The following is a 25,067-nucleotide window of genomic DNA, read 5'->3' on the forward strand; positions in this document are numbered from 1 at the left end:
TTCTATTGAATCACATTAAAAAAATATGAAAATATTAAAAATTATGATGACATGCAGCTGTTTGTTGTTTGGCGCAGTAGTTATATTGGAACAGCCCTTGGGATAAGGGGAGAACCTCGCAAAACAACTGTGGTGGCTGAAGGCTGTGTAAATACTGGAATTCACTTATTGAGTAATTCCCATTTCCTTTTGACCTAAAAAGATATGCACAAAGACCTGGAGGGAATAGGACATTTCCACTGCTCAAGCCTTGTCAGAGAAAAAAATTTGATCTCTATGATGCACACGGTTTAAGTGATAAATATATGCATGCAATTTTGAGATCCATTCAACTCCATTTAATGTTCCTTTGTGACACAAAGGAACAAATGTGCGCATATTCACAAGATATGTAACTGTGATGACATGTATTCATGCATTGTGTGTCGGGGGGCATTGTTGCATATGTAAATGGTCTTTTCACCTTGTGCGTAAGATGAAGTTGACAACACTTGAAATGCTGTTCAATAACAGGCCCCGAGAGGGTGGCTGAGAATTGCTGATGTTCACGCTGTTGAGAACAGAAGTCTGACCCTCAGCCACCTGCAGCGTAATATCGCTGTGGGGCAGCCTTCTGTTAAAGCTAGTCGCTTTCCGACCAACCTTTCTTCTACAGAGTCAGGTTGGGGCTCTGGAGAGGGATGTTTAGTGGGATATCTGTGACCATCAAATGCTGATCTCACTTTTTATTGTACCAGTATATCATTGGGTGCTGTTGGAGGTGCAATTGAAAGAAAGAAGCTACTGATCTCTCTTCCAGCAACCCAGGAAAATCTGGGCCCTTGGCATTATGAGAACGGTCCTCAGATATACAGACGGCAGATGTAAAGGTCTCGTCATCCTGCCCCACAGTAATTCCTCTTGTTAGGTGTGGTGTGAATTTTCATCATTATGGTGAAAGTTTTGCTATTTCTAATAACATTTAAACAGTTTCTTTAATGACTCAATCCCCCTACTGTGCTAGCCTTTATCAGTAGGGGGATTGAGTTTCGGAGCCACAAGGTCATGCTGCAGCTGTACATAACTCTGGTGCGGCCGCTCCTGGAGTACTGCGTGCAGTTCTGGTCACCACATTATAGGAAGGATGTGGAAGCTTTGGAAAGGGTTCAGAGGAGATTTACTAGTATGTTACCTGGTATGGATGGAAGGTCTTACGAGGAAAGGCTCAGGGACTTGAGGTTGTTTTCGTTAGAGAGGAGAAGGCTGAGAGGTGACTTAATAGAGACATATAAGATAGTCAGAGGGTTAGATAGGGTGGACAGTGAGAGTCTCTTTCCTCGGATGGTGATGACCAACATGAGGGGACATAGCTTTAAATTGAGGGGTAGTAGATATAGGACAGATGTCAGAGGCAGTTTCTTTACTCAGAGAGTAGTAGGGGTGTGGAACGCCCTGCCTGCAACAGTAGTAGACTCGCCAACTTTAAGGGCATTTAAATGGTCACTGGATAGACATATGGATGAAAATGGAATAGTGTAGGTCAGATAGGCTTCAGATGGTTTCACAGGTCGGCACAACATCGAGGGCCGAAGGGCCCGTACTGCGCTGTAATGTTCTATGTTCTATGTTCTATGATCTATAATACCCAAAACCTGGGGGCAGGTTTTGTCAGTTAGCCCTACTGCCTCACGGCGCCAAGGTCCCAGGTTCGACCCCGGCTCTGGGTCATTGACCGTGTGGAGTTTGCACATTCACCCCGTGTTTGCGTGGGTGTCGCCCCCACAACCCAAAAGATGTGCAGGGTAGGTGGTTTGGCCACACTAAATTGCCCCTTAATTGGGAAGAAATGAATTGGGTACTCTAAATTTATTTAAGAGATTTATTCAAGAGATATTAACTCATCTGTTGAACCTCAGTGTTATAGACTTTTACAGTAAAAAAAAAGAGGCCCTTCGGCCAATCGTGTCTGAGCTGGCTGTCAAGCACTTATCTATTCTAATTCCATTGATCGGAAGTTAGAGATGTAGAAAATGGGGGCAGGAGTAGACCATTCAGCCTGTCAAGCCTGCTCTGCCATTCAGATCACAGTCGATCTTCCACCTACATGCCATTTACCTACACTGTCCCCAGCCTTAATATTATCAGTATCCGGAAGTCTATCATTTTCTGCATTGAACATGCTCAATGATTGAGCTTCCACAGCCTTCTGAGGTAGAGAATTCCAAAGACTCACCACCCTCTTGAGGGAAGAAATTCCTCTTCACCTCAGTCTTAAATTGCCCCTTATTCTGAGACTGTGTCCCCTGGTTCTAGACTCACCAGCCAGGGGAAGCATCCTATCCACATCTACCCTGTCATTCCCTGTAAGAATTTTGTAAATTTCAATGAGTTTGCCTCTCATTCTTTGAAAGTCTAGAGAATACAGACCCAATTGCTTCAATAGCTCCTCATGGAACAATGCTGCCATCCCAGGGATTAGTCTGGTGAACTTCCATTGCACTCCCTCTGTGGCAAGTACATCCTTTCTTAGATAAGGAGATGAAAACTGTACATGATACTCCAGCTGCAGTCTCACCCAAGGCTCTATCCAATTGCAACAAAACATCTTTACTCCTGTACTCAAATCCCTTAGCGACGAAGGCCAATATACCATTTGAATTCTGAATTGCTTGCTACACCTGCATGTTAGCTTTTAATGACGCAGGAACAAGGGCACCCAGGTCCCTTTGGATATCAAAGCTTCCCAACCTCTCACTATTTAATATTCTGCCTTTCTATTTTTGCTACCAAAGTGGTTGACTTCACACTTGTTCACATTATATTCCATTTGCCGTGTTCTTGCCCATTCACTTTGTCCATAATCCCCTTGCAGCCTCTTTTCATCCCTCATCCAATTCACATTCCCACCTAGTTTTGTGTCATCAGCAAATTTGGAACAATTACATTTGGTCCCTGTCATGATGTGCAGACATGCACATAATGAGATCCAAACAGGCAGCTAATGAATACAGAGAACAAGACATAACCAATCAGCAGGCAGAACACTTGGGGGTGGTTTCCCACTATAAAAGGCACAAGGCACTCACACTCTTTTCACTGGTGCCATCTACAGTGTGAGGCAGGGTGTACATATCATGTAACTCCTCCAGCACGTGGCTGAGAGTAGTCTGGTTCAGACAGATTAATCACACTAGGTTAGCAGAGAGTCGAACCCACAGAGGATTGAGTTAACTGTGTGACAGGTTCAATAAATCATATTGAACTAACTTCAAGGCATGGAATATCTCTCCGGTAAAGCTGCATCCAGTTGCAGCCGTGCTATCTTACTGTGCTTAACATGACAGTTCCCACATCCAAATCATTCATATAGATTATGAACAGCTGTGGATCTAGCACAGATCTTTGTGGTACTGTACTAGTACCAGTCTGCCATCCTGAGAATTACATTTTTTATGGCAGTGGTTATGCTACTGGACTGGTAATCTAAAGATCTCGACCCACACCTTAATTAACACACAATCCCACCATTGCAATTTGAGACTTTGGTCTGATGGTTCATGCAGATGGAGAGGCTCAGAGGCTGGACTCCAGAAATCGTGGCCCAGAATCCGCCCCCCACCTTTTTTGCAGGAGCGGGAATGGGGCGGTTATAGTTGTATATTTGTGGTTTATGGAGGCAACTACATATGTTAGTGTTCAGTCAGATCCAATTTTAGTTAATGCTGTGTCCAAAGCATGACTTGTGCATTTCATACCTATCAAGTAGGGGTTCTTTGGAGAGATAGAGTACCCATTTTGATATGACCTTGGGACACCTTTGGGAGAGGCAAAGTGTCCTTTGGGATTATTGAAAGAAGTAGTGGATAAACTCATTAGAACTGTCAAGCGCATTGGAATTTTCTGGGAGTTGTCAAGGTGTTTAATTATCCTGCCCTTTAAATGTTTTAAAAGCTTTCTGCAACTTAAAAAAAAATCAGTGCTTGCTATTTCATTCAGTCCATTGAATTAAACCCTGGGGATCAACAATTATAGTATTAGTGCTGAATGACTGATTTCAAATCCTTACTATGGTGGGGTGCCTGTCAGTTCATGATTTGTATGACAGCTCTAAGTGCTGATAACGCCTTTGAAGTGGCACTATGAATTAAAATGCTTGTAGTTATAAGGGATTAAATGGATAAAGGAATTTAAATGTAGTGAATGGGTTTTTCCCAATTAACGTGCTTGGGCCCTGAGGTCTGCCCATGGTAGGTACTGCGTGAGGGCGTAAGGATAAAGGTTGGTAGGTAGGAAGCATGGATTGGCATGAGTTGGCACTGTTGGCATTGGGGCTATAAAGAGTCATGTGAGTTGGGTCAGGGCATAGGTTGGCACGGAAGGTGTAATGGACCATGGGGGGAATTGAGTGGCATGGATGGGGCATGGGAAATGTGGGAGGGGGGGGGGAACGGGACTGGTTGATGGGGTGAGGAATAGAGGGCTGTTTTTTGTTTATGTTTTCTTTGCAGGTAGGATGAAGAGCCGGATCATTGATGTGCCTTTCACCCAGCCCACCAGCCCATCTCCACACCCGGCAGGTGGCGGGCCTGAGTCCCAGTACCCCCTACCCCTCACCCCTTGAGCTAACATATGCCATTCATTTATTCATTTTGGTGGGACAAATTTGAATGCGGATTAAAGGGTCAATGGCAGGGTTTTGAAGAATGTGGAGGAACAGAGAGGTCTTGGGGTTTATGTCCACAGATCTCTGAAGGTTGCCACTCAAGTGGATAGAGCCATGAAGAAAGCCTATAATGTGTAAGCATTTATTAACAGGGGGCTTGAGTTTCAGAGCCATGGGGTTATGCTGCAACTGTACAGGACCCTGGTGAGGCCACATTTGGAGTATTGTGTGCAGTTCTGGTCACCTCATTATAGGAAGGATGTGGAAGCCTTGGAAAGGGTGCAAAGGAGATTTACCAGGGTGCTGCCTGGATTGGAGGGTGGGTCTTATGAGGAAAGGTTGAGGGAGCTAGGGCTTTTCTCATTGGAGCAAAGGAGGATGAGGGGCGACTTTATGGAGGTTTATAAGATGATGAGGGGGGGGGGGTAGATAGAGTGGACGTTCAGAGACTATTTCCTCGGGTGGATGTAGCTGTTACAAGGGGGCATACCTATAAGGTTCGGGATGGGAGATATAGGAGGGATGTCAGAGGTGGGATAGCTTGATCTTGGTTTTGGACAAAGCTTGGCTCAACATCGAGGGCTGAAGGGCCTGTTCTGTGCTGTACTGTTCTATGTCTGTCTACCACAGTTCTTCAGGCATTGGGTTCACAAATTTGGGAATTCTCCTGATCTAAAAAAATATTGATCATGACAGTTTGGCTAATTCACTGGCTAAAAGCACGATTAATTCACTGATATCAATTGGAAGTTTTATTTATTAATTTGCAGGATGTGGACAATGCAGGCAAGAGTAGCATTTACTGCCCATCTCTAGTATCTTACCTGAGTGGCTTACCAAACCATTTTAGAGGGCACACTGCAGTGAGTCCGGAGTCACTTTCAGGCAGATCAGGTAAGGGCAGCAGCTTTCCTTTCCTAAAAGACATTAGTGAACCAAATGGGCTTTTACAACAATGTAGTAGTTTCTTAGTCAACATTACAGATACTAGTATTTTGTTCCAGACTTATCTGTCGATTGAATCTAAAACGTCCTGTTGGCACCAGAGATTTGAACTCCGGATCATTAGTCTGAGTTTCTGATTACGAGTCCGGTATCATAATTACTACACTACCATTCCTGTAATAGCAAAAAGGTTAACAACTGTGAGAGAGATATTGTTAGTTTAAAAAGCGACTACTTCTACAAAATCCTTGCCATGCCTAATTTTCTTATGTAATATATTCTGTTTCAGGGATTTGATGTCGATCTGAAATAAAGATGCCGCTCATCAAGAGGATAATTGAACCCCGGCATCTGTGCCGCGGGGCTTTACCAGAGGGTGTCACCAGCGAGCTGGAATGTGTGACAAACAGCACGTTAGCTGCCATTATAAAGCAGCTTGGCAGTCTCAGTACGTAACCACGTGTAATCTGTTTTCGTTTCGGATTCTTGCCAAGATTTATCATTCATACTTAAAAAAATGTATTTCTGGTGATGGAAACCATTCATTCCCTGGTGGTTGCAAAGGGCTTAAATCCCATAGGTTTGGGTAACTCGAACTCATTTCCTAGTGTGCATGGGCTCATAGCACATTGTATAGGAACTGGAAATACCATATTGATGCAGTAGCATGTTCTCTTCTAAAGTTGAAGTTAAGGCATGTCGTTGGAAGAGTATGGTAGAAATTTCACCATATAAGTACAATGGGTGGAATTCTTTCATCTGGTAATAAGTTCCGTCGCGGGGGCAGGGATGGGAAGTGTTTCCCGTTGTGGTGGTCGATTTAAAAACATGCCATATATTCTGGTCCTGACCTCATTAATTAAGAATCTGGGGCTTTAGTGCCATATTCCATGACAGGGTGGATTTAGTAGCATGCGTCCCACATCGTACCTGGTGCCATATTTAAAAGGCATCCAACATCACTGGACCTCCTGAAGAAAGAACATTCTAAGGGTGGAAGATCCACTTGATAGATGCTCCCCACACACTGCTGTGGTGCTCCAGGGTCTACAATCACTGGTGGCCTCCATCCTGAATCCTGGAAGCAGTCCCAGGCATTCTTCAGGAAATCAATACCGCCATAGATACGCCATGGTATTCCAAACGTGTTCTCAGCCAACGTGTTTTCCTGCTGGCGTCACAGAGACTCAGGTGTGGGGAGACCTTCACCTGCATTCCATTAGTGGGCTGCAAATCCGTTTCAAGCTAGTTGTTTTCCTGATCCATCATGGTAAACACCAGCGGACGATCCTGCGGAAAATTCACGCTGCCATAAAACTGATCAGATTCCTGCTGAATCCCAGTCCCCCTGCCTGCCATTGAACCCACCATTGGGGGCATGGAACAATTCTGCCCATTGGCTATAAGAGCAAAACAAAGGCTGGAAATTCTGTGGCAAGTAACCCACCTCCTGACTCCCCAAAGCCTTTCCACCATCTGCTAGACACAAGTCAGGAGTGTGATGGAATACTTTCTCCTTGCCCAAATGAGTGTGGCTCCAAAAACACTCAAGAAGCTCGTCAAAGCAGTCTGCTTGATCAGCACCTCAATCATCACCTTAAACATTAACTGCCCCACTAACAAGGCACAGTGGCAGCAGTGTGTACCATCTACAAGATACAATGAAGAAATCTGCCAACTCTCCTTCAACAGCATCTACCAAACCTGTGACCTCTGCTACCAGAATAATCTGTTTCAAACTCAAGGTCGCGACCCACGGGTGGGTCGCAGGCAGGTTTCGGGAGAGTTGCGGCATGATCGGTCGCGGAATTCCCCATCGTGGGAGGACCGACAAACGGCCACAATTGGCTTTTAAAAATGCCGGCAGTGACGGACTTTTGAGATTGTCGGCCATCCCACTTATGCATGCCAGATCAAGGAGCCCAGCAGGGTGGACCGCCTCCTCCTGATGTCAGCGTGCTGTCCAGGGCCAGTTTTCTTCAGCAAACAACAAAGTTCTCCCATCGGAAGCGGCGGCAGAGAGCAGGTTACATCCCCTGTGTGCTGATGTCACGTGTTCTGGGAGCGAGAGAGATTCCTCCATTTTGTAGCTGCCAGCAGTGGTGGGGTGCACTCCATGGCCTATGGTGAACAACCCATGAAGAAGAAGCTGAAAACAGGAACAAAGCAGCAGAAAGATGATTACTTAAGGTGTGGGTTCTTAATTGTGCCACTGTAAATCGGGATTCAAAGTTCATGTGCGTCTTATGCAGGGAAGCACTGGCAAATGAAAGTTTAAAACCCTCAAAGACATTTGAAGAATAAACATGGCGAGTTTGAGGACAAATCTCTTAATTTCTATTCAACGGATGAGATCTTAAATCATCAGCTGAAATCATTATCTGAAATGTAACATTGAATAACAAAGCAAGTGAGATTGTGCGGACCAAGCAGGCTCACCTGTCACATTAAAGGTGAAAATAGTGGGTTGCAAAGGTCGGCTAGTGTGGGTCGTGTTGCTCGTTGTGTTCTCTCTTTAATTGGCTCTGTTTATGGCGGTTAATATGATCGCCTTCCTTAATTCTAATTACCTTTGCTGAAGAGTCGCCAGGTATCTTTTGATACCGCCACAAGGTTCAAAACCGAATACTGATCAAAGACTCGATACACCAGTTAGTAAGTTCAAAATCAATGCTCATTTATTTACACATACAGTCAAATATACTCATGCACAAACTGTACCAACTAAACTATCACTACTACTAAGTATAAGCCTACACTTAGCTTCAGGTACCCACTCAGTCAGAGGAACAATGGCCGTTGTCCGGTTCTGAGGCTGCTGGGGTCGAACTGGTACGGAATAGCAGATAAGAGTGTCTGTCTCGTAGCGTGCGTTGACTTTGGATTTACTTGTTCTGGTGCAGCAGCTAGGTAGGTCTCTCCTCGCTGAGAGCCGAGGCCCAGAGATAGATTCCCTCTTGGGGGCTTCTTCTTATACCCAAAGGGGGCTTCGTGCGCTTTTGGATGGGCCTTGAACTTGGCCCCAATTAATTGGACCGCATCTTGATCATTCCTATCGATTTCCTCCAATAAAGGGTGTGGTGGTATGATTTGCATAGCTGTCTGCCATTGGTGCAGAACACTGGCTTATCATTGGCCCTGGTCGGTCATGTGCCTCTCGACCGATTGGTTGAGACCAGTCATGTGACGGCTCCCCGATTGGTCGAGAGGCTGAGTTAACCCCGCCTCCAGAGCGAGGTAGAAATACCCAGAACGCCCGGCGGTCGTCCATTTACTGTAGTCGACCGCAGGGCTAACTTCTAGCTTATTAAAGCCTAACTTTTGTACAGCAACTCGTCTTGCGACCGATTGATGGTTCATCAATTTAATAAGCTAGAATTTTGAAGATGGAGCTCCGGATCAAGCCCGAATGCCTCCGCATCAGCCCGCAAACTCAGAACGCTTCAGAAATCTTTAAACATTGGCTGGCATGTCTCGATGGATACCTGGCGTCCGCAAACAGCCCCCCCACCATGGCACAGAAACTTCACATCCTCCACTCCAGCGTGGGCACGGCGGCCTATGCAATGATTGCGGAGGAAAAAGATTATGATGCGGCCATGCTTAAGCTGAATGGACAGTTTCTTAAACCGGTAAACAGAGTATTCGCCCGACATCTGCTGGCCACCAGACAACAGCTCCCCGGTGAGTCATTAGACGATTTTTACCAGGCCCTCGCTGTCCTGGGAAGGAATTGCTCCTGCCTCCAGGTTTCAGCCACGGAGCAAATGGAACTTCTGATCAGAGATGCTTACGTGGCTGGGATGCAGTCTGCCGCTATCCGCCAGCGGATGCTGGAGAAAGACGACCTCAGCCTAACTGAGGCACGGACTCTCTCCACCTCCCTGGAGGTCACCGATTTAAACGCCCGCGCCTATGTCCCCAGCCGCGCTGCAGCACCCTGGGCCTCCTGGCACGCTTCATCCGTCTGCTAGGCCAAATCGGTCGCTGCTGTACCGCGCAGCGACCGGGGATCCCCCCCTCCGGGCCCTTGCAGGCCCTTCCAGTACACCGCGCCAATCCCCCCCCCCGGCCCCCGGGCCCCTGCGCCCGGCCTGTGCGCCTCCCCCTCTCCTCCAGGCCCTTCCAGTACACCGCGCCAATCTCTCTACCCCCCCCCCCGCCCCCGGGCCCCTGCGCCCGCCCTGCGTGCCTCCCCCTCTCCGGGCAGCGCACCGCACAACTCTCTCCTCAGCGCCCCCGGGCCCCTGCGCCCGGCCTGCGCGCCTCCCCCTCTCCTCCGGGCCCTTCTGGGCCCTTCCAGCGCACCGCGCAACTCTCTCCTCGCCGTCCCCGGGCCCCTGCACCCGGCCTGCGCGCCTCCCCCTCTCCTCCGGGCCCTTCCAGCGCACCGCGCAAATCTTTCCCCCCCCACCCCGGGCCCCTGCGTCCGGCCTGCGCGCCTCTCTGCTCCCGCTCTCAGCCGCTCTGATCGGCCCACCGGCACCGCTAACCCCGCCCCCACCAACCACGAGGGTCTCGCGGGTGCCGCCATCTTGGGCACCGGACGCCACGTGCGGGTCCTGTGCGCCGCCATCTTGGGGCGCTGACTCCACGTGCGGGTCCTGGGCGCCGCCATCTTGGGGCCCCGACTCCACGCGCGGGTCCTGGGCGCCGCCATCTTGGGGCCCCGACTCCACGTGCGGGTCCTGGGCGCCGCCATCTTGGGACCCCAACTCCACGTGCGGATCCTGGGCACCACCATCCTGGACTGGCACGCAAGGTTCTGCCAGCAACTATTCGGCCGATGATGATTACGACGATGGTTCTTCTCCACGGCTCGCAGCCATTCAATTCGACCAGTCACGGCCACGCACGCTCGCCAAAACAATGACGCTGATCCACCTCAACGGCCACGAGACGGGCTGCCTGCTGGATTTCGGGAGCATGGAAAGTTTTGTTCACCCTGCCACATTAAGACGCTGCGCGCTCTCTGTCCATGCTGTAAAACACAAAATCGGGTTAGCCTCAGGTTCGCACTCCCTCCGCATCACCGGCTGCTGCATTGCGGACCTCACGGTCCAAGGGAAGGTTTTTAAAAATTACAAACTCCTTGTCCTCACTGACCTTTGTGCACCGGCACTCCTAGGACTGGACTTCCAGTGCAACCTGCAGAGCTTGACCTTCCAATTCGGCGGCCCTATACCCCCCTCACTGTCTGCAGCCTCGTGTCCCTCAAAGTGGACCCCCCCTCCTTGTTTGCTAATCTCACCCCCGATTGCAAACCCGTCGTGACACGGAGCAGACGGTACAGCACCCAGGACCGGACCTTCATCAGGTCCGAGGTCCAGAGGTTGCTGAAGGAAGGGGTCATCGAGGCCAGCAACAGTCCCTGGCGAGCCCAAGTGCTGGGGAGAAAAACCGGATGGTCATCGACTATAGCCAGACCATCAACCGGTTTACGCAACTGGACGCCTATCCTCTCCCCCGTATTTCCGTCATGGTAAACGATATCGCGAAATACAAAGTCTTCTCAACTGTGGACCTTAAGTCCGCTTATCACCAGCTCCCTATCCGCGCGAGTGACCGCAAGTACACCGTGTTCGAGGCTGATTGGCGCCTCTACCACTTCCTTAGGGTTCCATTCGGTGTCACAAATGGGGTCTCTGTCTTCCAACGGGAGATGGACCGAATGGTCGACAAGTACGGATTACGGGCTACCTTCCTGTATCTCGATAATGTCACCATCTGCGGCCACGACCAGCAGGACCATGACGCCAACCTCCGGAAATTTCTCCAAACCGCAAAACTCGTTAACCTCACTTACAATAAGGATAAGTGCGTGTTTAGCACCGACCGTCTAGCCATCCTCGGCTACGTAGTGCGTAACGGAGTGATAGGCCTCGACCCCGAACGCATGCGCCCCCTGATGGAACTCCCTCTCCCCAATACCCTCAAATCCCTCAAACGCTGCCTGGGTTTCTTCGCTTACTACGCCCAATGGGTTCCCAATTACGCTGACAAGGCCCGTCCCCTCATACAAACCACAACCTTCCCGCCTTCGACAGAGGCCTGCCAGGCCTTTAGCCGCATCAAAGCGGACATCGCAAAGGCCACGATGCGCGCCATCGACGAGTCCCTCCCCTTCCAGGTCGAGAGCGATGCATCAGAAGTAGCTCTGGCGGCCACCCTGAACCAAGCGGGCAGACCCGTGGCCTTCTTCTCCAGAACCCTCCAGGCTTCCGAACTCCGCCACTCCTCTGTGGAAAAGGAAGCCCAGGCCATAGTCGAAGCTGTGCGACATTGGAGGCACTATTTGGCTGGCAGGAAGTTTACCCTCCTCACAGATCAACGGTCAGTGGCCTTCATGTTTGATAATGCACAAAGGGGCAAGATTAAGAATGACAAGATCTTACGGTGGCGGATCGAGTTGTCCATGTACAACTATGAGATCTTGTATCGTCCTGGGAAGCTCAATGAGCCTCCTGATGCCCTGTCCCGCGGTACCTGCGCCAGCGCGCAGATGGACCGCCTCCGCTCCCTCCACGCGGACCTCTGCCATCCAGGGGTGACCCGTTTCTACCATTTCATTAAGGCCCGCAACCTTCCTCCATCGAGGAAGTCAGGACAGCAACCCGTGACTGCCACATCTGTGACTGCCACATCTGCGCAGAGTGAAAACCGCACTTCTACCGCCCCGAGCGCGCACATCTGATCAAAGCATCCCGCCCCTTCGAACGTCTCAGCATTGACTTCAAGGGGCCCCTTCCCTCTAACAACCGCAATATTTACTTCCTGGCGGTAATCGACGAATACTCCCGTTTCCCCTTCGCCATTCCCTGCCCCGACATGACCACATCAACCGTCATTAAGGCCCTCCTCTCCATCTTCTCCCTGTTCGGCTACCCCGCATCCATACATAGCGATCGGGGGTCCTCATTTATGAGCGACGAGCTGCGTCAATTCCTGCTCAACATGGGGCATTGCCTCTAGCAGGACGACCAGCTATAACTCTAGGGGTAACGGACAGGTCGAGCGGGAGAATGGTACCATCTGGAAGACCATACTACTGGCCCTCCGGTCCAGAGATCTCCCTATTTCCCGATGGCAAGAGGTTATCCCCGATGCCCTACATTCTATCCGCTCACTCCTCTGTACCACAACAAATCAGACACCCCAGGAAGTCGTCCTCCGGATCCCCTCTCCCGACGTGGCTGGCCGCGCCCGAACCCATCTTGCTCCGGAAGCATGTGCGGGTGCACAAGTCTGACCCGTTGGTGGAACAAGTCCAGTTACTCCGCAGCATGCGTACGTGGAGTACCCCGACGGTCGGCAAGACATGGTCTCCCTCCGGGACCTGGCACCCGCCAGCGTGCGGCCCTCCCCCCCTTCACCACAGACACCCCCCTGTTTTTTTTCCCCCAGTGCCCCACCCAGGCCACCCCTTCCCCATCCATGGCGTCTCCATCACCAGCCCGGGTGACGGAGACTGTTCAAGGACCATTGCTCCCGGACTCCAGGACATCAGCGGAACCACCACCATCGGCTGAACCAACGTCACCAACTCCACTGCGGCGGTCTGCCAGGACGTCACGGGCAACGGAAAGGCTAATCGAGTCTATTTAATTTTCAACAACTCCATGGACCTTGTATGGACAATATGTACTATTGTTAATTGTCTGGGCCAGTGGGAAGCCAACATTTTTTCTCTCCCTTCTCTGGCTGCTACTCATACCACCAGTTCACTCCCCCCCCCCCGCCCCGGCTTCTTTCTCCGCAAGGGGTGAATGTAGTAGTATGATTTGCATAGCTGTCTGACATTGGTGCAGAACACTGGCTTACCATTGGCCCTGGTCGGTCATGTGCCTCTCGACCGATTGGTTGAGACCAGTCATGTGACGGCTCCCCGATTGGTTGAGAGGCTGGGTTAACCCCGCCTCCAGAGCGAGGTATGAATACCCAGAACGCCCGGCGGTCGTCCATTTACTGTAGTCGACCGCAGGGCTAACTTCTAGCTTATTAAAGCCTAACTTTTGTACAGCAACTCGTCTCGTGATCGATTGATGGTTCATCAAAGGGGTGGGTGCCCTGGGCATGTCCTAGCTGCTTTGTTCTAGTCTCCTCTGGCGCCGGGTTGTCTGCCTTAGTATCGTTTACCTAAATGTTACTCTTGTCCCCGGAGATGGCTCATTAGTTTGGTAATGGCTTTGCAGTATCGGTCTTGTCTGGGAGCTACAGCTCCAATCAACAGACAAACCTTGCACCTGCTTGCTTTCTCAGTATTGTCCATTTTCCCTGCATTCTTTGCAAAGTGTCCATTTTGTAATCGGGACATGGCCATCCCAGATGGCTACGGTCGCAAAGGTTGGCCGGCATGGGTTGCAATGGTTTCCAGGCATGGGTCCCAAAGGATGGCTGGTTGGTAAAAATGGGCCCCGGGCAAAAAAGTTTGAAAAACACTGACCTAGGAGGACAAGGGCAGCAGACAAGTGGAAACACCACCAGTGCAAGTTCCCTTCTAAACCATGCACCATCCTGACTTGGAACTATTTTGCAGTTCCCTCACTGTTACTGGGTCAAAATCCTGGAACTCCCTAACAGAAATATAGATGTGCCTGCACTAGATTGTTGCCGCGGTTCAAGAAGGTGGCACACCACTACCTTCTCAAGGGGAATCAAGGATGGGAAGAAATGCGCTCAGTGGGCTAGACAGCTTGTTTGTAATGCAGAACAAGGCCAGCAGCGCGGGTTCAATTCCCGTACTGGCCTCCCCGAACAGGCGCCGGAATGTGGCGACTAGGGGCTTTTCACAGTAACTTCATATTTGTGACAATAAAAGATTATTATTATTATTATTATAAATGCTGGCCTTGTCAGTGATGCTCACATCCCATGAAAGAATCGTTTTTTTAAAAATGCTCTTCGGGCATCCCTCCCCCACCCTCAGTGGTAGAGCAACTTGAATGGAGTTTTCAGATGTGGGTTAATATGGCCGCAGCTTTGCTCTAAATGCAGGGGCAGCTGAGGAAGGAATTTGTTAATCTTAAAGCCAAAGCACTTTTCACATTTTTGCTTGATATTACCAACTTTCCTTATAGTGGTTGTTAACAAAACGAAAGTGGCAGCAATCTGCATAATAAAATGCCCCTAGATGCTTCATAGAAGCATTATAAAACAAAATATGACGCTGAGCCTTATAAAGAGATATTAGGTCAAAAATATAGGTTTTAAGGAGTATCCTGAAGAAGGAAAGTGAGTTGGAGACGTGGAGAGGTTTAGGGAGGGAATTCACAAGCTCCGGAACCAGGTTGCTGAAAGTATGGCCAGCAATGGCGCTGAAATTCGGGGATGCTCAAGAGGCCGGAGTTAGAGGCGCACTAATGCCCTGGAGTATTGTGGAGCTGGGGGAGATTTCAGAGGAGTGAGGCCAAGAAGGGATTTGAAAACGAGGATGAGAATTTCAAAGGCAAGGTGATTTTAAACTGGGGGCCAATATAGGTCACTGAGGACAGGGTGAAGGGTGAACAGAATTTAGTTGAGTTAAGACTCGGACGAAGAGTTTGGAACGAGTTCAAATTTATTTAGGGTAGCTTCTTAGAGGTCACCAGCAGTGCCTTAGAGTAGTCAAGTCTGGAGGGAACAAAGGCATGCTAAAGGGTTTCAGCAACAGAAGTCCAATGCAGAGATGGACAATGATATGGTGGTAACTCATGTACTGGGCATGAACCTGAAATAAAATGAGAGGGGATGGGCGGGATTCTCCCGTACCCGGCGGGGTGGGGGGTCCCGGTGGGACGGAGTGGCGTGAACCACTGTGGTGTCGGCCCGCCCCAAAGGTGCGGAATCCTCCGCACCTTGAGGGACTAGGACAGCGCCGGAGTGGTTTGCGCCCCGCTGGCTGGCGTGGAAGGCCTTTGGTGCCATGCCAGCCAGGGCCGAAGGGACTCTGCCGGCCGGCGAGAGTCCGCGCACGCGCGGGAGCGTCAGCAGCCTCTGACGTCATCCCCATGCATGCGCAGGGGGGCGTTCACCTACTCGTCGGCCATCGCGGTGGCTGACACGGCCGGCACGTAGGAAAAGAGTGTCCCCACGGCACAGGCCCGCCCGCAGATCGGTGGGCCCCGATCGTGGGCCAGGCCACTGTGGGGGCACCCCCAGGGCCAGATCGCCCAGGAACCCAGAGCCCACCCACGCCGTCAGGTCCCGCCGGTAAGGGACCTAGTCTAATCTATCCCGGCGGGACTGGCAAAAAACGGGGGGAACTTCGGCCCATCCCGGGCCGGAGAATTTGGGCAGCCCCGGGGCCCATTGAGTCACGCCGGTCCCCGCCATTCTCCGAGGCGGGTGGCGCGATTCACGCCGGGCCGATATTTGGGGGGCCGGAGAATTTGGAGGACGGCAGGATTCACGCCAACCCCCGGCGATTCTCTGATCTGGCGGGGGGGGTTGGAGAATCCCGCCCGATGAGTCAGACTCCTCCCTCCTCAGGAACTTGTTATTGTTTTCTCATCCTACGAATTTAAACAATTGTCCATGAAATCTTGCCTTGTAAACTGCACTGGTATCTTACTGGCAGCGACAAAAACAATATCTTTGTCACCTTCAGTTTATTCTCTGCAATTAACCTTTTCAGTTGTCTGATTTTTCATTAAACTAAGAACAGTTAAAATGGACAGTGGTTCTAACTGACACACTTGCCTTCTTCCTCACAGGTAGACATGCTGAAGATATATTTGGGGAGCTTTTTAATGAAGCTAACAATTTCTGTATGCGAGTTAATTCTCTCCAAGAGAGAATTGACTGCCTGGCGATTAAAGTCACCCAACTGGACTCCACTGTAGAAGAAGGTCAGTGAAGTGGGCAAGAGGTTTGCAGATCAGGGCAAACCGTTAAGCAATTGCATTGTATTGCGCCGCGTGGATTTTCTTCAATGTAGTGTGTTTGTATGTATTGCAGAAGAGGAATTAGCCAGATAGATCACGCACAACTAAACAGCATGATGAGAAACAAAAGGACCTCTGAATAGATAATGGGCGGAATTTCACAAAATGGGAACAAAGCCACATAGCGAGCGCGTTTAGCCGCATGATTCCTGGATCTCGCAGCGCCGAGAAACACAGCGATTATAAAATGGAACCCGGGTTGGATAGGAGGTCTCAGTGGGGAACGTGCGGCCGAGGTCTCACATAGCCCTGTTTTGTACACTGAGGAGCTCTGCTCGTCGGAACTCCTCAATGTAGCAAGAGATCGGGATGCATTTCTAAATGGCGTCTCAATCTCTGGAGCACCCGTACCGAGTTATAATGCAGCAAGGTGCAATGCAGAGTTATAATCAGACAAAAATGGAGTTAAACGCTGTTTCAAGGTTTCCTACTTTAGAATAAGGAGCAATGTGCATTTCAATAGCATTTTAATGAAAAACAAAATTAAAAGAGACTGAAGCCAGAATTCTCCAGCCGTTCACTGGTGGCAATGGGAATTCCCATTGACAGCAGTTGGAGCAGAGAATCCCCCCTGCCAGCGAATGAGGCACCGCCTCCCGCCGCTGGGAGGCCAGAGAATCCCACCCTGAATCAATTGAATTGTACCAAGTCAAAGAAAAGAAGGGAGGGTTTTAGGAGAAGGAAGTAAAGAGGCGGAAAGGCTTGGGGCCTACACATCTGACAATATGGCCAATATGGTAGATGTAAGGAAAGGTGATACATCGAGGCCAGATTCTGAAGAGAACACAGAATTCTAACGGCATTTTAAGGCTTGAGGAGGTAATGGGGATAGAAGGGGGTAAAGTCATGAAGGGTTTAACGTGTCGGTGAGAATTATAAATTGGGCTCCAGGGAGCCAAAGGAGTCCAGCAGCGACAAGGATAATGGACGAAAGAGACTTGGTGCAGGAATAGATATATGTAGCAATTTTGGACTGTGAAGTTTATGACTCATGGAGAATGGGCGACAGACTTGGAGAATATCAGAATAGTTAGGTTTAGAGATTACTGGTCCAGTCCAGCAGCATATGGGCAGATGCAGAAGTGGGGGCAGGTGATGCGACGGAGATGGAAATAGGTGTATTTTATGATGATGTGCACATGGGGGTCAAATGTCCACCAACAGGTTGCAAAAGATGCTGGGGATGCAAATCGTCTCATTCACCTGAGTTGCTGGGGTGAAGGATGGAATCAGTGTCACGGCTATGGACTTTGTGCCAGGGGCCAAGGATGATGGATCCAGTCTCCCCACAGGAGGCGATTGTGTGACATCTAAGAATGACTGTTGCAAAACTGTTAGTCAGCACAAACATAGTGCGTGAGTCAAGAGAGGTGATAGAGAGAGCTCGGTGTTATCAGCATACATGCAGAAACGATTGCTGGAGTAAAATTAGGGTGTCCTTCTTCATGCAGAAAAATGGTAGAAATATTAACCTCTCTCCCAAAAAGTCTGTGGATGTTGGGAAGAACTGAACCTTTCAGGACTGACATTGATAGCTTTTTAATATGAAAGCAAATTATTGCGGATGCTAGAATCTGAAACAAAAACAGAAAATACTGGACAATCTCAGTGGGTCTGACAGCATCTGTGGAGAGAGAAGGGAGCTAACGATAGCTTTTTGTTTGGTATCGTATCAAGAGATATGGATGAAAGGCGGGTTGAGATACAAATGATGAAATAGGCTTGAGGGGCACAATGCCTTACTCTTCTACCTATGTTGCTACATTGTTATATGATAGTGAACTGGTAATATTTACTCCACAATCTTACTGACTTATTTAGGGTGGCATGGTGGCAGATTCGTTAGCACTGCTGCCTCACAGCGCCAGGAACCGGTTTGATTCCAACCTTGAGTGTCTGTGTGAAGTTTTCCCTTTCTCGGCATAGGGTTTCCTCTGGGTGTTCCGGTTTTCTCCTGCAGTCCAAAAGATATGCAGGTTAGGTGGATTGGCATGCTAAATTTCTCCTTTGTGTCCATAGGTTACGTGGGGTTATAGGGTTAAGGGGAGTGAGCCTAGGTAGGGTGCTCTTTCAAAGGATTGGTGCAGATTTGATGGGCCAAATATTTCTCTTCTGCACTGTAGGAATTCTACGATTTTAAATGGTGCAGCAGGTGTTTTGCAGACACTTTGCTGAAGGGCACATTTGCCCGGGCGGCACTCTGTGGGTAGCTGCAACATGTTGCATCAGAGAGGGGTGAGCCACAGATGTCCTGCACTGCAGGGCTTGGCTTTTCATCCTGGCTTGTTATCTTGGTTTGTCAGTTCAAAGCAATCCTCTCCAGCCAACCGGGCCTCCTCCAGTGACTGTGAAAGTGAATTTGCTCTTAGCAATGTTTCCTCCCCCGCCCCCACCAAATATACACAGTTGTTCGTAATGAGTAATACCCTGTAGGTCTCTCTCTACCCTTATTCGTCAGCTTGAAGAATCATTTATGCTGACACACACTCCCCCACAGATTGCTAACTTAAGATATGAAAAGGATTTGATCTTCAGCGAAAAAGAACAGTAATAAAATTAACCATGTGTAAGGACGAAAGCGATGATTCTGTCGCCATTAACCTAAATCTTAATCCTCTACACGGGGGTTTACTAATTAACTCACTATATCAACATGCATTTTAACCCTATAGACTTTGCTGTATTAATGTAAACATGGTGTGCTTGGTTATTGCTATATTTATATAGATGATATTTAAATGAGGCGCTGCTGCCCAACTTTGTTGTGTTTGTTGCTCACTACAGGGCCTCCCTGCACCGTGCTCCCCCCCCCCCCCCCCCCCCCCCCCCCACAAACCACAAAATCCGATTACATAAGGGTGGCACAGTGGTTAACACTGCTGCCTCACAGCGCCAGAGAACTGGGTTCAATTCCGGCCTTGGGTAACTGTGTAGAGTTTTCACTTTCTCCGTGTGTCTGCGTGGGTTTCCTCCGGGTGCTCTGGTTTCCTCTCACATTCCAAAGATGTGCAGGTTAGATGGATTAGCCATGATCAAATTGCCACTTAGTGTCCAAGGATATGCAGGGTTAGGATGGGGTTGTGGGGCTAGGGTGAGGGATCATATGCCAAGCCATTCAATGCAAGGGCAGCTAGGGATGGGCTGACCTTGTGACACCCCACAAATTTTAACAATTTGAAATTGGTGCAAAAATCGTGTGAGAGAGTGTTTAATAGGGCCATTTGTGCAAGAAGGAATTGAGGTTAAAAGTTATGTTTCTCTTTTCTGATCAATACAGGTAATTAATTGTTGCTGTAGTGAATAAAAGTGGAGGTAATATTTTTATAGCTATCTGTTCGTTTTGGTTTGCAGTCTCACTTCAGGACATCAACATGAGGAAAGCGTTTAAGAGTTCGACAACACAAGATCAGCAGGTGGTTTCACGGAATACTATTCCAAATCCAGTGTTGGAAATGTTCCAGCAATGCGATAAGCCACCACCTCTCAACATCTTGACACCATACAGGTAAGAGGTTACTTGGTACTCGAAAATGCACAAATCCGGACAATACATTAATTCCTTCCTCAAGACGTTTTGATTATTTTTTGTACATCCGTCAAGCTGATGTTATCGGCACTTAGTGTGGTCAAGTTAGGTACAGCTGAGATATGGTATAAAGCAAAACTCTCGGCCACATAATGACCCATTACTTACGGAAGGATGAGTTGTTTTTAGCGGCAAGTTAATCTAGAGATAGGAGATCATGAGGTCCAGTTGAGTCTTTCTCTGTTTCCCATCCAACAGCTGACCAAGTTAGGAATTTGGCTAGCTTTCACATGGGAAAACCATTGGTAGAAAACTGTAGCTCGGAGCTGGAGTGGAGAGAGTGAGTGGTGTGGGAGGGGGGGGGGGGGGGGGGGGGGGATGGAAATATCATGGGTTGGTCTGATTGTGGGGGTTATTGATTTATGGTGGGGGGGGGCTCCAAGGAAAGTATAACAGATGGGGGAGGAATGCAGGGGGTCATCGGCCTCAGATTGTGGTTTGTTGGATCATGGGGGGTCCAGAGATTGGATCATGGGAGGTCAGACTGAGCTGGGAGATGGTGGATCACGTCAGATTGTTGGAGGTGGGATCAGATTGCAGGGATTGGATCCTGGTGTGTTGGCATAGGATAACAGAATCACTTAACTGCTGCATTTGTTAGTTCTCACTCTCCTTTAATGGAATGTTCTTCTGAGCCCTGGAAATCTTGGTATCTTGAGCCCTGGGAAACCTGGACTGCGGCCGTTAAATAAAATGTCTGCCAAAATCTGAGATGCAGAGCCTTGTTAACATATTGTTTGTCAGCTGGGTCCCAATTGGTAGTACTCTCACTGCTGAGTCATGAGGCTGTGGGTTCAAGCCTCGCTGCAAGACTTGAAAGTACAAACTAGGCTGACGTTCTGCTGCAGTGCTGAGGGAGTGCTGTATTGTCAGAGCTGCTGTCTTTCAGACTGCAGTCTACTTGGTGTAGATACACCCACATTGTTGTATTCTCACACTATAAAGCATGCTGGGAGTGTTACCACGCCCTGGGCTAGAACTCGATCAATTCCAGCTCCACTGGCCCCAGATTCCCAATACAAGTGAATTAACCAATAATTTGTATATAGTTTCTGAGATCTTTCACCCTTGACTGCTCCAAGGATGTACAGGCAACAGAATAGTAAATGAAACCCAATAATACTTTATTTATAACAAGAGAGATAAGACATGCAATAATAATAATAGAATATTGGTTAGCTAACCTATTACTCCCCCTTTTTTATCATTCCACACTCTACTCAAACACACACAAGACAGACACAGAGGAAAGGAGTAAAATAATAGGGATAATAATAATAATCTTTATTTTCACAAGTCGGCTTACATTAACGTTGCAATGAGGTTACTGTGAAAAGCCCCGAGTCGCCACATTCCCAGCGCCTGTTCGAGTTCACAGAGGGAGAATTCAGAATGTCTAATTCACTTAACAGCACGTCTTTCGGGACTTGTAGGAGGAAACCGGAGCACCGGGCAAAGCCCGCCTTCATTTTATTAACCTGAGCCTTCAACCAAACGAACAGCTCCGGGCCTGTGTAATTCTCATTTGTTGCCAACTTCCCCAGAATGTCTAACAGCTTTGCCACGATAAGAACAGAGAGGTTTCAAAGAGGGTTCTTTAAATCACTGGCTTGCCTGCGGCTGATGCTGGACTGAACTCTCTTGCCGGTCAATCTGACTGTAGACAGAGAGGTTTACCCCTCTTTCAGGGATAGAGAAAACTCAAAGCTTACTCCAACTCTTTCCAAGGGTAGGCAGCTCACAGTGAACATCAGGCGGCTGCTGAACGTAATAATAACCCCCTCTGGGGAGAGAACACCAGAGGTGATCGTCTCCCTGGACGCAGAAAAGGCCTCCGACGGAGTCGAATAGAAATACCTCCTCGAGGTACTGAAATGGTTTGGGCTAGGAGTGGGGTTCCCCGCCTGGGTGAGGCGCCTGTACAACGCTCCCAAAGCGAGCGTCTGAACTAACACCACCAGCTCTGAATACTTCCAGCTGTAGAGAGGAACAAGACCCTGTCCCCACTCTTGTTCGCGCTAGCGATTGAACCCCTGGCGATAGCCCTGAGGGACAGAAAAGCTGGAAGGGCATCCGGAGAGTAGACAGAGAGCATAAAGTCTCACTCTATGCAGATGACCTGCTCGTCTATGTCTTGAAGCCACAGGAGGGACTGATGGCAATACTGCAAATACTGAAAGAGTTTGGAACCTTCTTGGGCTACAAACATAACCTGGGCAATGCGAGGCATTCTCTGTGAACCCAAACAGGGGAGGGAGAGAGCTGGAAGGGCTCCCATTCAAAACAGCCCAGAACAGATTCCGCTACCTGGGGATCCAGATGGCCAGAGACTGGACACAGATCCACAAGTGGAATCTGACCAGCCTGGTGGAGGAAGTAAGAAGAGATCTTCAAAGTTGGGGATCACTCCCACACTCTCTGGCGGGGAGAGTGCAGACGATCAAGATGAACGTACTGCCAAGGTTCATCTTCCTGATTAGATCCATTCCCATCTTTATCCCCAAGGCCTTTTTCCAAAATGTAGACAGTCTAATCATGGCGTTTGTGTGTGTGTGTGTGGGGTGGGGGGGTGGGGAGAACCCGAGAATTCTCACACAGACACTGCAAACAAGGAAAAGCAAAGCGGGCTTGGCCTTACCAAGCCTACAATACTACCACTGGGCAGCAACGGCAGAAAGAGTGAGGGGATGGGTAAAAGAACCCGACAAAGATTGGGTACCAATGGAGGAGGCATCCTGTAAAGGAACAACCCTCCAGGCCCTGGCCACAGCAGCACTCCCATCCTCCTCAACAAGATACACAACAAGCCCAGTGGTAGCGGCCACACTGAGAACGTGGACCCAGCTGGGACAACACTTCGGGATAGCCAAAATGGCCCCCATGGCTCCTATATGCAGCAATCACAGATCCCCCCCCCCCAGCCATGCTGGATACCACCTTCAAAAGATGGAGGCGGGATGGGGGCACATTGATGGTCGGGAAAGTCTACATAGGGCACAGACTGGTGACACTAGATGAACTGACGAGGAAGTGGAGGCTAGTAAAAGGACAGGAAATGAGAAACCTCCAAATAAAACACTTCCTCCACAAAGAAACAGTCGGGTACCCCGGGGCCCCAGAAGCCACACTACTAGAGGACCTGATAGTCCCCCCCCCCCGACCTTCTTGTTGCTTGTGCCTACGTGGGAAAATATACGGACAGCTACTGGACAGAGCCCGGACTCCACTGGATGAGACCAGACACAAATGTGAGGACGAACTGGGGACAGAGGTAGGATGGAGACTCTGGAGCGAAGCACTGAGCAGGGTGAACTCCACTTCCTCCTGCGCAAGGCTAAGCCTAATGCAGCTCAAAGTGGTGCACAGAGCGCACCTGACCAGAACCCGAATGAGCAGGTTCTTCCCGGAGGTGGAGGACAAATGTGAGCGGTGCCAGAGGGGCCGGCCAACCAAACCCACATGTTTTGGGCTTGGCCCAAACTTTCCGGGTTCTGGACAGCCTTCTCCGAGGCAATGTCCGGGGCTGTGGGGGTGAGGGTGAAGCCATGCCCAATAGTGGCAATCTTCAGGGAATCGGAGCAGCCAGAATTACACATGGGGAAGGGGGCCAACGCCCTCGCTTTCGCTTCCCTAATCGCACGCTGGAGAATCCTGCTCGACTGGCAATCAGCAGCACCGCCCAAAGCTGCAGACTGTCTCGCTGACCTCTCGGAATTTCTCCACCTGGAGAAGATCAAGTACGTCACCTGAGGGTCAGAGGAAGGCTTCCTGGATACTTGGGGGCAGTTTGTCGGCCTGTTCCAAAACCTGTTTGAGGCCAGCAACAAGGGGTAACCTAATAAGAATTTTTTAAAAACCACCAAGGTAGATGAAGTACCAAAAGATTACGCAACCTGGGGCGGGTGTGGGGTGGGGGGGCGGAGGGGGAGGGAGGCGGCAGGAAGGTGGGGAAACCACTAGAGATTAGGGGGGTGGGGCTATCCCCCCCCTTTTTTTTTCTTTTTTCCCATTCTGTCCGGAAAATAAAAGGAAAGCACAGCCGAAGCCGGGGGGGGGGGGGGGTGGGGGGGGGGGGGGGGAGGGAGCCATAGACCGATCCAGAGGGCAACACAATGCATGTAGGGTCAGTTAAACGAATGACAAGCTAAATCTCTCTGTGTAATAAAGGAAATTAGCGCGGGCGAGAAAAATATGATGTGTATATAAACAACTAGGGGCAGCACGGTAGCATTGTGGATAGCACAATTGCTTCACAGCTCCAGGGTCCCAGGTTCGATTCCGGCTTGGGTCACTGTCTGTGCGGAGTCTGCTCATCCTCCCCGTATGTGCGTGGGTTTCCTCCGGGTGCTCCGGTTTCCTCCCACAGTCCAAAGATGTGCAGGTTAGGTGGATTGGCCATGATAAATTGCCCTTAGTGTCCAAAATTGCCCTTAGTGTTGGGTGGGGTTACTGGGTTATGGGGATAGGGTGGAGGTGTTAACCTTGGGTAGGGTGCTCTTTCCAGGAGCCGGTGCAGACTCGATGGGCCGAATGGCCTCCTTCTGCACTGTAAATTCTATGTAAACTGTTTATAATATGGGAAATGCCAATAAAAAGATTTTTTTTAAACTTGTAATCTGCTTACAAATTGACCAAGAAAAACAACATGTCTAACGATTGGGAGCAGTTTCTAATTCAGCAAAGAAGAACCAAGGGATTGATTAAAAAGAGGAAAATAGAGTACGAGAGTAAGCTAGCAGGGAACCTAAAAATTGACTGTAAACGTTTCTTGGTACGTGAAGAGAAAAAGATTGGTGAAGACAAATGTAGGTCCCTTACAGTCAGAAACAGGGGAATGTATAATAGGGAACATAGAAATGGCTGAGCAACTAAACAAATACTATGGTTCTGTCTTCACAAATGAGGACACAAATCAGATACCAGAAATGTCCGGGTACGCAAGGTTTTGTGAGAGTGAGGAACTAAAGGAGAT

The 25,067-nt window shown here is 49.3% G+C and overlaps 1 protein-coding gene across 7 annotated transcripts in view; it reads left to right on the forward strand.

Moving 5' to 3' along the window:
- Positions 1-25,067, forward strand: part of LOC119952059 (wiskott-Aldrich syndrome protein family member 3-like) — a 115,431-nt gene that overhangs the window by 46,399 nt on the left and 43,965 nt on the right. For 5 of the 7 annotated variants that reach the window (XM_038775568.1, XM_038775569.1, XM_038775570.1 and 2 more), the window contains 4 exons: positions 5,413-5,536; positions 5,877-6,035; positions 16,279-16,413; positions 19,861-20,014. In XM_038775568.1, coding sequence (XP_038631496.1) covers positions 5,903-6,035; positions 16,279-16,413; positions 19,861-20,014 — 422 coding nt within the window. In that variant the 5' untranslated portion in view covers positions 5,413-5,536; positions 5,877-5,902. The remainder of the gene's footprint in view (positions 1-5,412; positions 5,537-5,876; positions 6,036-16,278; positions 16,414-19,860; positions 20,015-25,067) is intronic. The other 2 variants (XM_038775573.1, XM_038775574.1) reach the window with 1 other exon arrangement.

The sequence above is a fragment of the Scyliorhinus canicula genome, chromosome 17 (assembly GCF_902713615.1).
Source record: "Scyliorhinus canicula chromosome 17, sScyCan1.1, whole genome shotgun sequence".
In the NCBI taxonomy this organism is placed as follows: domain Eukaryota; kingdom Metazoa; phylum Chordata; class Chondrichthyes; order Carcharhiniformes; family Scyliorhinidae; genus Scyliorhinus; species Scyliorhinus canicula.